Source organism: Notamacropus eugenii, chromosome 5 (genome assembly GCF_028372415.1).
Source record: "Notamacropus eugenii isolate mMacEug1 chromosome 5, mMacEug1.pri_v2, whole genome shotgun sequence".
NCBI lineage: Eukaryota > Metazoa > Chordata > Mammalia > Diprotodontia > Macropodidae > Notamacropus > Notamacropus eugenii.
In genome coordinates, this window is record NC_092876.1 from 131,139,750 (window position 1) to 131,157,463 (window position 17,714).

General features: G+C 36.8%; 1 protein-coding gene and 1 pseudogene across 6 annotated transcripts in view; both read left to right on the plus strand.

Annotated features, from left to right (window-relative positions):
• C2CD3 (C2 domain containing 3 centriole elongation regulator) overlaps positions 1-17,714 on the plus strand; it is a 168,964-nt gene that overhangs the window by 38,268 nt on the left and 112,982 nt on the right. For 5 of the 6 annotated variants that reach the window (XM_072610867.1, XM_072610868.1, XM_072610873.1 and 2 more), the window contains 5 exons: positions 8,358-8,487; positions 8,576-8,728; positions 12,251-12,398; positions 15,450-15,601; positions 17,136-17,345. In XM_072610867.1, the coding sequence (XP_072466968.1) occupies positions 8,358-8,487; positions 8,576-8,728; positions 12,251-12,398; positions 15,450-15,601; positions 17,136-17,345 (793 nt within the window). Of the gene's footprint in view, positions 1-800; positions 7,082-8,357; positions 8,488-8,575; positions 8,729-12,250; positions 12,399-15,449; positions 15,602-17,135; positions 17,346-17,714 lie in introns of those variants that run through there. The other variant, XM_072610872.1, reaches the window with a different exon arrangement.
• On the plus strand, positions 8,735-10,841 carry LOC140505178 (dehydrogenase/reductase SDR family member 6 pseudogene; annotated as a pseudogene).

Sequence of the window (17,714 nt, forward strand, 5' to 3'; positions counted from 1 at the left end):
ATCATTTTATCTTTTCACCCACCATTATATTATTGTACATATACTTTCCTATTGAGTACATGTTCATTATAGTCATGCTGTGTAGACGAACTAAAATAAATGGAAGAAATCATATAACAAATCAGAACATGATACACACACACACGCAAAAATGATCTGCTACATTCTGCGAATGAATTCCATATTTCTTTCTCTGAGTGTGGAAGGCATTTTGCCTTAGAAGACCATTGGGAATTTTTTTTTTTAAGTTCTTGTGTTGTTACAAAGTTCCAAGTCTGCCAGAAAAAACTCTTGCACACTGTGGTCATTGCTATGCACAAAGTTCTGGTTCTGCTCCTTTCACTCAGCATCAGATCATATAAGTCCTTCCAGGCCTCTCTGAAGTTTTCTTGTTCATCATTTCTTATGGTGCAATAGTACTCCATTACATTCATATACCATAATTTCATAATTGAGGCATTCCCCAATTGATGGGCATCCCCTTGATTTCCAGTTTTTGGCAACTACAAAGAGTGCTGCTATAAATATTTTTGTACATGTGGGACCCTTTCCCATTTTTATGATCTCTTGTGGATACAGTCCTAGAAGTGATATTCCTGGGTCAAAGGGTATGCACATTTTTGTAGTCCTTTGGGCGTAGTCCCAAACCTCTCTCCCGAATGGTTGGATGAGCTCACAGCTCCACCAACAATGAATTAGTGTTCCAACTCTCCCACATCCTCTCCAACATTTACCATTTTCCTGTTCTGTCATGTTTGCCAATCTAATAGGTGTGATGTGGTATGTCAGAGTTGTTTGGATTTGCATCTCTCTAATCAAAAGTGATTTAGAGCATTTTTCCATATGATTATAGATGCCTTTAATTTCTTCCTCTGAAAATTGCCTGTTCATATCCTTTGACCATTTATCAATTGGGGAATGACTTGTATTGGTGTACATTTGACTGAATTTTTTTTTTTTAAAGAAGTCAAAGCTGATGATCTTTTCTCATTCCTAATACTTGACCTATTTGCTACATTTAACACTATCTATTTGGGTTTTCATGATACTGTTCTCCTAGTTCACTGGTTCACTCCTACCTGTCTGACATTTCTGTTTTAGTCTCCTTAGCTGTCTCATCATTCATATCATACCCCCTAACTTGTGATTTCTTCTTGAGGTTCTGTTATCAGCTCCCATAGATTCAACTTTATCTCTTTGTAGATGACAGTCAAGATTCATGATTTTCTATTTTTATTTTCTATTTCTAGAACCAGTCTCTCCCTTCAGCCTTAATCCCATATCACTAATTTGCCTGTTGGACCTTTCAAACCATATGCCCCACAAAGACATTTCAAACTCAACATGTATAAGACTGAGCTCATTCTTTCTCAAAACCTTTTCAGTTCTTAGCCCTTTTTTTTTGGTGTCATGAACCTCTTGGGCAATCTGGTGAAAACTATGGCCCCTTTTCAGAATAATGTTTTTAATTGCAAAAAATAAAATACAGAGTATTATAAAGGAAACTAATTATATTGAAATACAGTTATCAAATAGCTTTTTCTTAAAAAAGCTCACAGACTGCAGATTAAGAATCCCTGCTCTAATCCCTCCCCTCTTCCAAACTGTCCTATTTCTGTCAAAGGTACCACCATCCTTCTAGTGTGCAGGTTTCTAACCTCCATATTATCCTGGATTCCTCTGCCTCATCCCATGTATCAGATCAATTACAAAACCTTGTTTCTACCTTGCCAACATTTTTCACATCCAGCCCTTTTTCTCCACTCATACAATTATGAGTGTCTTATTTCAGGTCCTCATCATTTCTTGCCTAGATTATTTCAGCACACTCCTAATAAATCTCTATGCTTTGTCTCTCACCACTCTAGGCCATCCTGTATACTGTTGCCAAAGAAATTTTCCTTAAGCACAGATCTGGCATATGACTTCTCTCTTCAACCAGCCCTGGTAACTTCCTGTTGACTTGAGGGTCAAGTAGAAACTCATCAGTTTAACTTTTAAAGCCCAACACAACCTGGTTACATTCTGTTTACCAGCATTGTTAGTCTATTCCCTCACCCAAATTCTGCAGTCTGACCAAATGGGCCTTCTCTCTGTTCCTCATTCATAACACTTCACTTTCCACCTATGTGCATTTGTAATGGCCATCCTCCATTACCAGAATGTGTTACCCCCTTCCCTCCACCTTATAGATTCCCTCTCAGATTCTTTTAAGATGCCAGTGAGGCTCCATTTTCTGTGTGAAGCTTTTCTTGATTTTTTTCCAGTCCCCTAACTACTAAAACCCTTCTTTCCAACCTTCCAAACTACCTTGTGTATTTAATTACTGGTGTGTGTGTGCGTGTGCGTGTGTGTGCGTGTGCGTGTGTGCATATGTAAATTGTACACCTTGGAGCAGCTAGTTGTTGCAGGGGATAGAGTGCCGGCCTGGAATCAGGAAGATCTGAGCTCAAATCCATCCTCAGATACTTATCGGCTATGTGACTCTGGGCAAGTCACTTATCCTTGTTTGCCTCGGTTTCCTCATGTGTAAAATGAGCTAGAGAAGGAAATGGCAAACCACTCCAGTATCTTTGAAAACTCCAAATGGGGTCATGAAGAGTTGAACACAACTGAAAGGACTGAACAACAATAACAATGATGCATGCACATATATATTTATTACCTTTATATTATGCTATATACATGTGCTTGTTGTCTCCATCATTAGAATGTAGATTAATTCGTTGCCTTTGCACTTATATGTATAGTGCTACAATGTCTCACACATAGTGTGCACTTGTCAATTGATTATTGTTGATTGAGTTGTAAAGAACTTTTTATGGGAGTTATTGATTTGAATAATACTTTGTTAGGATCAAATAAAGGTTTTTAAGGACAAGAAGAAGTCTGGGAATATTTGTAAGCAGCTAGAAAGGAGCCAGTGGTTGAAGCGAGACTAGAGGTAAGGAGGAAAAGGGTGATGGGACATGTTTCTAGAAGAGAGGAGAACTTGTAATCAAGTACACAGGTAGAGGGATCATCCATGTCAAAAAGGAATTACCTCTTCAGAAACTAAAGCAGAGGAAAGAACAGATAGGTATTTATGGGCCTTGAGATATAGAATTGGGTTGAAGTAATAGCTCAAGATTAATGGACTCTGTTTTCTCAAGAAGAAAGAGGCAAGACTTCTGCTTAGAGGAAGTCGTTACATGCCTTAAGAGAGAAGGCTTGGAATAGACTTTGTGACAGAATCAGGGAAGAGTAAAAGAATTTATGTGTAGCACTTTGTGGACCTAGACAGCACCCAGTTGTGATTTCCTTCAGTGTCATTCAACAGCATGCTATTAGGAATAAAGAAGGTGGATGGTGAGAGTAATTCAGGATTGGAGTTTGAAAAGGGATGAAAAAAGGCATGGCCAGGCCTAGGACAAGGAAACAGGACACACTTCCTGATGCTGCCCCTTCACCAGCCTCCTTCCTACTCCTCATCTCATGTATGGTTAAGATGGCTATATAAAAATTGTAAAGAAGTCCAATTCTTCACACATATAGACAAACTAAAAATAAAGAGTGACAAAAGTAATCTCCATCAGGTCAAGCACTGAACCAAAAAACCACCAGAACCCATAAGAGGTTTCCTCAGAGAAGCCAGTGCAAGCCACAGTAAAGGAACCTGAAGACTGAGAGTTATGGAAAAAGAACCACACAAAAGAAAATCTGACTAGACAAAAGAAACTATCAAACACAATACAATAATACTATGGAATAAGAGAAACCAAAGAGGTGTGATCCCTAACAAAAAAATGGTAACTCTCTCAATAGCAACCTTAAGCAGAGCTGGGGAAAAGAGGTGGTGGAGAAGACTTGGTCTTAAGGACTACAAGAATGGCTTGAAGAAATAAAGCAAGTGATATAAAATATAAAATTTGAAATAAAATAAGACCTCCAGGGAAAAATATTGGACAGAATATATAATAGAACAGAAGGTTCTTGTGTATTGAAGAAAACCTTAAGCAAATAACAAATTCCTTGAAAAACTGAGGGAGTAATTTAGTGTTTTTACTAGAGGAGAAGGTGACAATCATACTTTAGTAACTCCAGGTGACAATAAGAAATAAGAGAAAACTGGAAAAAATAGAAGAAAATATTTAGCTATTTACTATCAAAAACAATTGTTGGTACATTGGCTGGAGTACTGCATTTGAAATCAAAAAGACCTGACTTTGAATCTTGCCTCAGACGTTTAGTAGATGTATGATTCTGGGCAAGTCACTGCACCTCTCTTGACCTCAGTTCTCTCATCTACAAATTAGGGATGATGATAATAGCACTGATTGTAAGAGTTTTGCAAACCTTAAAGTGTTATATAAAAGTTAGCTACTATTATTATTCATTTTTTTTAGTTGTTTTTCACTTGTGTCTGACTCTTCATGACCCCATTTGGGGTTTTTTTTGGCAAAGATACTGGAAAGATTTGCCATTTCCTTCTCTAGCTCATTTTATAGATGAAGAAAGTGAGGTAAACACGAGGTGACTTGTCCATGGTCACACAGCTAGCTGTTAAGTGTCTGAGGCTAGATTTGAACTCAGGAAGATGGACTCCAGGCACAGCACTCTTATTTACTATACCAGATAAAACACATCGATTTAATTTAAGATCACCAGACTTCCTGAAAGTCATGACCAAATAAAGCATCTGGATACCATATTTTAAGAAATCACTTTTAAAATTCCACTTAGATCTGTTAAAATTAGAGGGCAAAGTGGAAATACAACCTTCAAAAGAAGCCCCAACCTGAAAACACTCAGGCATATCACTGACAAATCCCAGAGTTTCCATATTTTAAAAAAATGATAAAATTTGCTAGAAAGATTGAAAAGAATTATTTTAAGTACAAGTATAAAGAACTACATTCACAGTCACACAAAACCATACTGCAATGGTTACAAAATAGAAGAAAACCTTGGAATATAATCCAAAAGGTAACAGGTAAAGACTTACAACCAAGAAAAAGTTAACTTACAGAACTGAATATAATCCTCCATGGTAGAAAATAGTCACAAGGTACACTTCCTAGCATTGTTTCTCCACCAGCCTGCCTCCTACCCCTCATCTTGTGTATAGATAAGATAGCTACATAAAGATTGTAAGAGAAGTCCAGTTCTCGTTCTTACATACCAGAAACGGAAATAAAGAGTAACAAAAGCAAACTTCATCAACTCAAGCACTGGACAACAAAACAGCCAGAAAAAATTATTTCATTTCTTAGTTATGTATTATAAAATAGAGGACTTTCAAGCATTCCTGATGATAAGACTAGGGCTGAGTAAACACTTTGAAAGAGTCAAGGAAAACCTAGAAAGGTGATTACATATGAACAAATGGAAAGATCTAAAAATGATGACAGTCTTACATTCTGAAATAGAAGAGACAAAAGACCCTTCACAATCCCACTGTCTTCGGAGGACATAAAGAATAGTAAGAAATAAAAACATAAGGCTGTTGTGTGGTTTTGGTCTTGTTCTTTGATTTTAAGAAAGAAAAACTGAATATAGGAAAAACGGAATATACTGGTGAAGAAATGAAGACAGAGGAGAAGGAACTTACTGTTTTGTGTAATTAGGGTGATAAGAATGTGGAAGAAAAACTGTTTTCTGTATTTTGAGCACAAGTCTGCCATAACAATTATTAATTGAAATTGTTGTAAAATAAGCGTTTCTACTTAGAAATGTCCAAACTGACATTTGTAAGACTCTTGTCATCTTCAACGTAAGTTTTTTTGAATTTACAATTTATAGGATCTCAGACAAATAATATTTCACATTCAAGATTGAACAAGAATCCAGAGTTTAGGTAACATTTCAGTTAATAGTTTGCCTCATCAAACAGAACAATAATCAATTTTCAGCACACCCACAGATTTTTTTTCCCCAAAACCATTCAGGCCTTCTCTGACTACTCTTTTCAAGGCTTTTCCTTCCCAGCTGGCCAAAGTTGAACAAGAAATACTTGCATTAACTAAATTAGTAATCAAGGGGACTTCTCATTTTCTCTTAAGTAGGTCATCACCTTAATGCCTTCAAGGCATGGGAGGGAAGGTACCCTACTGGCAGATGTATCTATCAAGGGCCTTTTGCCCTTTTTTGGTCATTGTCCCAATTATTTCATCTAAGAGTCCTTCCTGGATTTTTCTGAAAGGGAATAAGGAATTATTTCAGAATTGACAGTTAAAGAAAGATTGATAGAGTTTCCCAACCAGTTCAGTCAAAAGGCTTCAGAGAGGGATGATTTTTAAATGTTTTCTTAATATTACTGAAAGAGAGAGTCAGGGAGAAGAGGTTAGCAGGAAGTCTTAGATTCCACCAGAAGAGTACATCTGCTACCCGATCAAATTGCCTGTAGCTATTGTCTACAGATGTTCAGGTCATTTCCCTTCTTTCCTCAATGAGTTTAGTACCTGGCTTACAATATTTCTCTTCAATTCCCGCCATCATTCTAGGGAACTTCAACATACACAGTGACTCTGCCTCAAACACCCTATTTAATTCCTCAACTTACCTACCTTCCATGACCTATTACTCCACCTTAGCCACATACAAAAATGGTCATACCCTTAATTTTGCCATCACCCAGAAATGCACCTCCTTTGTTAGATCACCATTCAGGTTATGCTGTCTAAATGTAGTTGTCCCACAGGACTCTATCCTGGGCTGTCTTCTATTCTGTTTCACTTTGCAGCATCTCTTGGTTATCGTGCCCCCTTTTCTTCTCTGATACTGCCACCACTCTCCTGCAGGTCCTCATCTCCTGCAATAATTTCAGCAAAGTAGCAAGATAAATTAAGCCCACTTAAATTTTTGTATTATTTAACACCAAAACCCATCAGGAAGAAACAAATCCCATTCAGGTTTAACTAAAAAATATAATCTTCTATTGTGATATCATAATGGAACGTTGTGTTAATAAAACCTTGTTGCACAATAAGAAAATGTGAAAGGGATAGATTTAGAAAAATCTGGGAAGACTTATGAACTGATACAGAATAAAATAAGTACAACCAAGAAAACAGTTTATTCATTGACTTCAACTGTGATCAAGGTAAAGAACAGCCACATCTCTAAAAGAGTAGTGATTATCCATGTTTCCTATCTCTAGACTAGAGGCAACTAACTGGGTGCTACATTGGCTAGAGTACTTAGCCTAGAGTCAGGAAGACTTGAATTCAAGTCCATCCACAGACAGTTTACCAGCTGTGTGACCCTGGGCAAGTCATTTGACCTCTGCTTTAGTTTCTTCAATTGTAAATGTAAAATGGGTGTAATAGTAATAGGACCTACTTCCCAAGGTGGTTGTGAGGATTAAGTGAGATAACATGTAAAGCAGTTAACACACACAGTGCCTGGTATAAAGTAGGTGCTTAATAAATGCTTGTTCACTTGCCTTGATTGAAAAGCTATGAACTAGAGGTGCAGAATGAGACATTTTCTGCCATAGCTAATGTGTATATTTGTTTGTTACAAAAGAAGCTATTTGGGATGTGGACTTTTATTAGGGGGCAAGGAATAAGGATGATGCCAACAGAAAGTACTTTAGAAAGAGATACAGGCAAACAGGATGGTTTTGGAATTACTGTGTCAAATTTATTATGTACATATATGTACATATATATATTTTAGATTTGTGTATACTAGAGGAATTCATGGTTTCATATACAATTCTTTTTTTCTTGTTTATATATAGAAATGATTGTGTCTGTTGGTGTTAAGTTCATAATTTTATAATAGAGAAGAGTTGAACGGTAATAGGATGAAGGGACAAGGAATTGAAAGGTAGAGGAAAATGTAAAGTTGACTGGTTTAACATAGTATCAAGATTTTGAATTCTCTAAATCTGTGACTTACCGTTTCATAATTTTAGAGCTGTAAGGGATCTTAGCGATCACATTGACCAATCCCTTCATTTTATAGTGGAGGAGAGTGAAGCCCAGAAATTATTGTTCAGTAATTTGCCCAAGATAAGACAACAAATAATTGGCAAAAACGTGACTTAAACCCAGATCTCTTTTACATTAATAATATATCCTTTTATAAAGCTTTAAGTTTTGCAAAGTATATTCTTCACAACAACCTTATAAAGCAGACAACATGCAAGTGTCATTATTTCCATCTTAACAGATGAGGATACAGAGACTTTTGAGAAATTAAGTGATTTGCTCATAATTATACAGTTAATAAGTATTTGAGGTATGATTTGATTTCATTTCCTGTGTGCTTTATCCACATCAACTATACCTATGATGCCTTTATTAATATGGGCTGCAGTTGCTGTCATTTAATTTCTGGATTCTGAATCTTTTCTCTTTCTCTCCCTTTAGCCCTTTTGGAGCAAGGCAATAAACTCCGCAATGCCATGGTAGTTTCAGCAATGCAGTCCTGTCCAGATGCTAATATACTAACAGAAGTTCCTCCTTTTCTGAGAAAACAGTCAGTCAAATCATTAGCTCAGTAAGTTTCGAGTGGAAATATCATCAATTTATCAACTCTCAGTAATTGTCATCATTAATGTATGAAAAATAAAATTTTTAAATTTTAGTGTCAAATTGTCATCTGGGATTGGCCCTAAAAACCCAGTGATTGCCAAGACCAGGCACACAGTTGAAGATCCCCTACTCCCTTCAACTCAAAGTATCTTTTGTGAAGATGACCCTCAAGTTGATGCCAAGGCAATACAGCTCCTTCTGGGCAGGTAAAAAACAGTTTTGCAACATTTATGTTTTTATGACATTTATGAAAATGCTTTAGCAATTTCAGTTCAATACAAATAAATAAACTGTTGTTATGTATTATGTGCAAGGTCCTAGCATAAAGGGATTTTAAAAACTTGATTTTAAAATCCCTGCCTTCTAGGAGCTGATAGTCTATCAGTGAGCATATAAGAATCACAAAAATAAGAATGTTACAAAGGAGCTTCCACTTTTGAAGTTCAAGACCCAACTCAAGCAGCACCTTCTACTTGAAGCCTTTCTGTATCCCTGTAGCTACAGTTTTTTGCTCTTGCAAAACTACATTTTAAGAATGAAGGAACACTGGCCCTTGTATTGTTGCAACCGAAAGAGCTTTGGGAGGAAAACCTAAGAAGCAGGTGGGACTGCACCATGGGTCGACTCGATGGCAAGGTCATCGTTCTGACTGCTACTGTTCAAGGAATTGGTCAGGCAGCTGCTCTGGCCTTTGCCAAAAAGAAGGGGCCAAAGTCATAGCAACAGATATCAATGAATCCAAACTCAAGGAGCTAAATGAGCATTCAGGCATTCAAACTCGAGTTCTTGATGTGACAAAAAAGGTACAAATTGAGACATACTCCAAGGAAATTGAGAGACTTGATGTTCTTTTTAATGTTGCTGGATTTGTGCATCATGGAACAATCCCGGAATATAAGGAAAAAGACTGAGACTTCACCATGAATCCGAATGTCTGAAGCGTGCTGTTGATGATTAAGGCATTTATTCCCAAAATACTTGACCAGAAATCTGGCACCATTATCAACATGTCTTCTGTGGCTTCCAGCATCAAAGGAGTTGTTGACAGATGTGTATACAGTACGTCCAAAGCAGCCGTGATTGGACTGACAAAATCCGTGGCTGCCAGTTTCATCAAGCAGGATATCAGGTGCAGCTGTGTGTGTCCAGGAACTGTTGATATGCCTTCTCTGCATGACGGAATCCAGGCTAGCCCAGACCCCAAAGAAGTGATGAATGATTTCTTGAAGAGACAAAAGACAGGAAGAATTGCAGCCACAGAAGAGGTGGCCCAGTTGTGTGTGTAGTTGGCCTCTGATGAATCTGTCTATATGACTGGTAATGAAGACATCATTGATGGGGGCTCGAGCTTGTGATTTCTGAATTGTAACAATGGAGAAGAAGCTTCTACCCAGTTACACTGAACTTGGACACGAATAGTAAACACCTACCAAATTTATGTGGCATTTTATAGTTTAAAAATCATACGTTTAAATTTCATTGCTAAATGATGAAATTAGCAATTTTTCATTCTTTTTGTGAACATAATCAAAGTGATAGTTAATATTGATTCAGTTAGAAGGTGTCTAATCTATTACACAATTCTGAATCTCGGTCTTTTCCTGCCTAACTTTCTTGATACTCAGATTAAAATTAGGCTGTGCTCAAAAAAAAACACTGCATTTTAAATTTCATGAAGTTAAGGACTCTTTCACTCTTATCTGTGTATATGCAGTGCTTAGCACATAGTATGTATTTAATCAGCACTTATTGATTGATTGATTCTTTTTTCAGGGTATTTTTTATTGAGTATCTTTATTTAATTTTTTCAAAAGAGCTACTGCTATGAATAATTTTGTAAATATGGGTGATGTTCCTCTTTTTTTTGATGTCTGGGGTAAAGACTAATGGTGTCACTGAGTCAAAGGATATGCACAGTTTAATACGTTTTTTGGGCATAGTTCCTACTTGCTGATAATGACTTGACCATTCACAATTTTACCAATAGTGAAATAATGTATCTGTTTTCCCACATCCCTCCAACATTTGTCCTTTTCCTTTATTGTCAACTGCTAATCTAATGGGTATGATGTGGAATCTCAAAGTTATTTTAATTTGCATTTTTCTTATTATGCATGATTTAGAACATTTTTTCGTGGCTATCATTAGTTTGGATTTCTTCCTTTAAAAATTGCTTGTTTGTACCTTTCGACCATTTGTCAATTGGAGAATGGCTCTTATTCTTTTACTTTTAACATAATTCTCTGTATATCTTAGAAAAAGACCTTTATCAGAGAAACTTAATGTAAAGATTTTTTCTCATTTACTTCTCTTGTAACTAATTCCGTTGGTTCTATTTGTACAAAAGGTTTTTATGTAATCAAATTACTTTTGGATCCTCATTTTGTTTGATCATAAACTCTTCCACTCTTTATAAATCTGACAAATATTTTCTTCCATCCTTCTCTAATTTCCTTAGGATATCACCCTTTGTGTCTAAGTCATGTGCCTATCTGAAGATTGCCTTAGTACAATATATGGTGTTAAATGTTAATATATACCTAGTTACTGCCAGACTTTACAGTTTTCCTAATAGTTTTTGTCAATAAGTTTTTATTCCAGTAGCTAGGACCTTTGGGTTTATTAAGTATTAGGGTACTAAAACTAACTTCATTTGTTTCTGTAAATTGTACTCCAGATCTCTTCACTAATCTGATCTATTTCTTAGCCAGTAGCAAAATATTTTGATGATTACTGCTTTGTAATATAGTTTGAGATCTGGTACTGCTAGACCCCCTTCTCTTTTTTTATGGTTTTCTTCAAGATTCTTAATCTTTTGTTCCTCCAGATGAATTTTGTTATTATTTTTTGTTAGCTCTGGAATGTAATCCTTTTGTAGTTTTATTGGCATGGCACTGAATAAGTAAATTAATTTATGTAGTATTATCATTTTTATTGTATTGTGTGCTTATGACTCTGGCTCTCTATTTGAATTCTTTCTTTCTGACTTCTTGCATTATATTTTTTTACCTGAAACCCCTGAATTTGGCTTCTTTAAAATTCATCTTTTGTGCAAGAAATAGCACGAGAAGGAATTGAATCGAATCAGTCAGTCAACAATTCCTGGGACACATAGGTTTTCTTCTTCTATCATATGCCAGTTTTCTGGCCGTGTTGTGTGGTGGTGGTTTTGATTCTCCTTTCTCTCTTCATTAGGTATCTGGAGGGTTTTTCATATGAACATAAATGGTCTGTAACTCTTTTGAGAACTGTTTATTCAAAACTTTTGACCACTTAACTATTGGGAAATGGTTTTTATAAGTTGCCTATATGTCTTGGATATCAATCCCTTATGATATATTAATACAAAGATATTTTCCCAGTAGACTACTTCTTTTCTAACCATAGTTGAGACCTAAAAAATTTGACAGGCAAAGTGTTATTGGCAAGAGGATAGAATTATAGAGTCTGAACACTTGCAGAGTTCACAGCTTACTTGCTATGTGACCTTGGACAAGTCACCCATAATTTGTAATCATTATTTCTATCATGCCTTCTTCACTAAGTTATAGACAAAATTATGTTAAATAATGAGTTCTATGGTTCTTGGCAAATGTAAAATGCCATGACTGTAAGTATTTATTAGTTATTACTAGTAGAAAAAAAAGCCATTATTTAACTACTAAAAATAGACCTAAAGTAATTCTTCCTTTAAGGCATTTCTGTTTTTCTTTATTTTTTCTCCACAGTGCTGACAAGTCTCCCAGGCATTACTGGGATGGCTTAGGTTCCCCTCCTGAATCCCTCTCACCTGGGAGTGATGCATACTGTAGCAGTGAGCTTAATGATCCTCAGTATGATCAGAGTCTTCTGGAGAGCTTGTTTTATAGGACATCGGTAAGTTGATTGTCCTGAGGAAAATTCTTCCAGGATACCTCTCTATTTTGGATAGAGCACTAATAACCTCTGAGAGATATCTGAGTTCAAGTTCCAGTTCTGACAGTGTGATCAATAATCATTTAGCCATGCTGTTCATCTGTAAAATGGGTATAATCCTTTTATTATTTATTTCAGAAGGTCATTGTGGAGACAGCACTATTGGAGTTTGAGTTGCTATTACTAATATATCCATAAATTCTCACTGCATTGGTTGTATGTAGTATTTGCCATATTTTTTTGTGTCAGAAGGTACATTATAGATTACCTCCCTCGTTTTATCAATGAAGAAACAGACCTAGAAAGGAGAAGTGACTTACCTAAGTATCTTGCCCAAGATGCTTTGTGGCAGTTAGGATTCTTTTCTGCCTTCTGGTTCAGTTCTTCCATTTCACTGTTTTTTTCTGAAAAGTAGAAGAGGTCATAGAATCTCTTGTCAAAGATATTTAAGAATGCATAAATTAGCGTAGCAACTTAAGTGAAAATCACTTTGCAACAGGGCAGATAGCAGGATGACCTTTGGAAATTACTTTGCACCACCATTTTTATATAATTTCCTTGTGTTTTCTAGTCCTTATTTATTCCGTTCTCTAGTGTAGACTTTGGTTATCTATGCTTTCTTAAAAAGCGGTTCTACTCAGCTCTGGAATTATGGAGGTATTGGAAGATTAGTGTTTGAAGATACTCTTTTTGATAGTATAAGGGAAGTCTGTATCTGAACAGAATCCAATTTCTGCCATCTCCATCAAGTGATCATCCCTTGGTCAGACATCTAGTAATAAAGAACTCAGTCTGCAGCAACCCATTTCATTATTGAATAGCTACCCCTTTTAGGATTATGTAAGATAATATCTGCCTCCTTATAAATTCCATCCAGTGATCATATTTCTGCCATCTGAGACTAAGTAAAAGAAATGTAACCTTTCTTCCATGTGGTGGCCTTTCAGGTACTAGAAAACAGGCCTCACATTCTCCAGGCTAACTATCTTCAGTTCTATCAACTGTTCGTCATATGACATAGTTTTAAGACTTATACATATCCTGAGTACCCAACTCAATATGCTCCAGCTTATCAAAGTCCCTCTTAAAACTTTGTGGAATTCCTCTTTTAACATCAGCTCTTGATTTCATATAACTCCTTTACTGAGATCATTGTGTGCTTAGGTAGAAACTAGATTACCCCCCGTGGTAGAGGTGTAGAGGACATTCAGACTTTGAGTAGGGTTTGTACTAGGTGACTTCTGAGATCCATCCCTTCCGCTGTTAGATTCTGGGGTTCAATTTGTGCAGCTGCATGTTCACCTCCAGGATGAAATATTTGAGCCTTTGCTCTAAACTTGAGTTTGGATTCCTTTTCTTATTCTGGGACCATAGTATCATAAAATGTTAGTGCTAAAGGGAACAATAGAATTATCTGGTCCAGACCTAGTTTTTTCTGTTTCATGTGAGTGATCTTGCAGTAGGTGACAAAAACAACCCTAAAACTGAATTACTTAACCATAAAGCCTAGAAAAGGGGAAATGACTAAAGTCCTATAGCTTTTAAGTAGTAAAGTTTCAACTTAAACCTAATTCTCTTAATGTGCAGTCCAGTGCTCTTTCCACTAGGTCAGGCTGCTGATTGTGAAAACTAGAAACTGGCTATCTGTTAGGCTAGCCATGAGATAATAAGGGCCTGAATGAGAGGGATTGGTAATGAGAATAGAAGGGAAGAATTATTCTTGCATGATACAATGTTTTGAACATAGTACACATTGGGGATGGAAAAAAGACAGTATTTGGTGACTAGTATTTCGTAACTAGACAGATATGGAAGGTGAGTGTTAATGCACATTCATTGTTTGACAAACATTTATTGAATACCTACTGTATGCAGAGTTCACTGTTAGGCACTAGGGGAGATAAAAAACTTACATAAGGCAAAATTGCACCCTTCATAGAATTTGTAGTTTAGTATAGGTGTTCTTAACCTTGAATCTTTGAATAGGTTTCAGAGGGTATTTGAACTTGAATAGAAAAAAGTTACTCTTTATTTCAGTAATAATTGGTTCCCTTTGTAATCCTACATATTTTGTTTTATGCATTTAAAAATGTTACGCTGAGAAGGCTGCGCATAGGCTTCATTAGACTGTCGAAGGGGTGCATGACACAAAGAGTTTTAAGAACCTTTGCTATAGTTAGGAAGATAAACAAAAATAACTTATGTACGTTATGTGATAAATGCATCAGAGAGATACAAAACAATGTCATATGTGGTCTGAGGGGAAAGGTCCCTAATGACTGAGGAGATAAAGCAGTGCTTTCTACAGGAGGTGACTTTTCCTTTCGATTTCAGAAATGAGAAAAAGACTTCAGGAATAGGGAACAGCATGACTTAGGTAAGGACTATACAAGTTATGTCAAGAAGCAGGTGGCAGCAGTGCATTTTATAGATGAGGAAGCAGCCTCAGAGGGAGAGTAACTTGGTGACACCCACATAACTGGTCGATGTTGGAGCAGAGATTTGTGCCCAGCTCTCCTGATCCCAGGTGCAGAATTCTTCATACTATAATGCTTTTACTCTGATGCTAGATAGAACATTGCCTTTATACTTGATTGATTCATTCTGTGAGACACTTCTCCTTTTGGGGAATGTTTAAGAATCTGGACTTAAAACATCTATTAATTCTTTCACCCAGGTATTATGAGGACAGCACTCATAACAGTGAAGTGGTGTGTTCCAGTGAGAATGAGTTTTTAATAGAGATATCTATTTTGGAAATTTATTCTCATAAACTGAATTTGTAAGCACTAAAATATAATCTGAGGGCTGATTTAAATAGTAAGTAATAATGTGCAACAAAAATCCCTTGGGTTGTTGAGGTAACATTTTTGCTTTAGTAAAATATCCACCCAGTGAAAAGCTTAACAGTCTCTGGGGAAATTGTGATTGTTGGCCCCAAATTGGTTAACTTCTTATGTTTTTCTTTTTTTTTTGTTTTCTTTTCTTTCCTTTCCTACTATGCGTTTGAAGAAAGCTGATTCCATTGTGAGTGATGTTCACAGTGAAGATGATGACAAAATACTACCTGAGAAAATAGTCCAGTCGAGAAATACTGGCCAGCATTCCAAGGCAGTGAATTTGGGTCATAGTCAAAAGAAGACAGCATTGGGAAGGAAACCTAAGTGAGCCTCTCTGTGAACGTTTATTAAATAACTGAGATGAGATCTCCATAGCATTAGCTAGCCATGTGACCTGGGGAATATCACTTTTCCTCTCAGCCTCAGTTTCTTCATGTGTAATAATAGCACCTACCATATAGGGTTGTTGTTAGGATCAAATGAGGTAACATGTAAAGTGCTTATCAAACCTTAAAGTGCTGTATGAATGTTACTATTAGTAGTAGTACTAACAGCAGCAGCAGGATTGAACTAGAATCTCTGGGGTGAGGAACCTGCAGCCTCGAGGCCATGTAGCCTTCTAGGTCCTTGGGTCCAGCCTTTTGACTGAATCCAAGTTTTACAGAACAAATCCTTTTCTTAAGGGGATTTGTTCTGTGAAGTTTAGATTCAGTCAAAGGGCCGCATTTGAAGACCTAGAGGGCCGTATGTGGTCTCAAAGCTTCAGGTTCCACACCCCTGAACTAGATCCTTAAGGTCCTCTCCAGGTGTAATTCTCTGTGGTTAAAAGACAGCTTAGTGAAATAAAAGTTCAGTACTTTGAGTCTGGAAACCTCAATTCAAATCCCATTTCTCAGATTTACTAAGCATGGGAAGAAGTACAAATACAAGTGTAAAAGAAAATATATTGTGGAGAGGAATAAAGAAATTACCATGATACAGAATGTTACACAATCACAGCATTAAAACAATGCCCTTGATGTATGAAGGAAAAAGTTATTACTAACCAAAGAGGTTAGTTGTAATTCTTGTGCTGCTTATCCCATAGGGTTTTGAAGAAAGTTCTTTGCTTTAAGTTTTAGGCTGACATTAACAAGGTCTATTGAATCAGATTTAAAGCTTCAAGTGACATCAGAGGCCATCTGGTCCAATCCCTTTTTATAGATGTGAAAGCTTAGACCCAGGGAAGCTAAATGACTAGCCCAAGGTCACACAGATAGTGAGCCTCAGAATCCGGTCCTGAACCTGGTGCTCTGAGACCATGATTAGTGGAATAGTTCCACTCTACCCCATTGCCTCATATAAAATGCTATAAAAAGTTAAGTTACTGACATTAAGATTTTGTAGAAGGTTTTTTCCTCTGGTCCCTTCTAACATGCTAAAGCAGAAAGGAAGATACTTTGTCTCATTTGTATAGGCAAAAAACTTATTTCTGTAGCAGCGCTGGTAAAGGACTAATCTCTTTATCTATGTGGGAAGTCAGCTGAGGAAGTAAATTCCATTAGAGTTCAAGCAGTAGTTCAAGTCATTACTGGCTGTCTAGTTTGTCTGCTAATTAGGTGAATGACCTTCTAGAGAGGTTTATCAAATGTACTGGTGTTTAAAAGATCAGTGATTTCATTGGTACTGTGTTCACTGATGTAGCTCATAGCACCTCTTCACATGTAGATGTGAAGTATGTAGACATTTTTCATGACTTGCTATGGATAAAAACATTGATTATTTGTCACTTAATAAATTTTTGTTTATTTATTTGTTTGTTTTAATCAGGGTGTAGTAGTTAAAATAATAATAACTCAGTTCTCTGAACTCTTTTCAGAAGTTCTGCTGTACAGCTGATATGTTCAGAGAATCCCAGGAAAGCTGAAGTAATCACACTGAGTTTAGATAGACTGGCCCTGTTGGGTCGAATACGCTCAGCCAGAGTTGTCATTGAAGCACTGGGAGTACCCCCAGAGACTCCCCAGGTGACCTCAAGCAAAACAAGCATACCAGCCAGACCACCCAGATCAAGTTCAACCAGAAAGCGGTACACTTGGATTCTTCTCCTCCTCTCCTACTTCTTCCCTTTCCTTCCTGTGGCTTCTCTAGTGAGGCTAAAGCTAAAGATTTTTGACCACATCTGTACTTTGCTCTAATACAAATAGGGAGGTCAAGGCAGGAATAGAGGGCTAGGCCAATCAAAAGGATAGTGCTAGGGCAGTGCTTTGCCAGAATTGACACTTACTCAACACGTTCATTAAATGCCTATTATGTGCAAGATGCAAGGGAGATAAGACAAAGAAGACATGGTTCATGCCACTAGGCAGTTTAACTTTATAAAACATACTCACTAGTAATCTACCAGAAAAATAGAAGTTAAGTGTCTAAGAAAGATGCAGAGTGCTTTGAGAGCTCT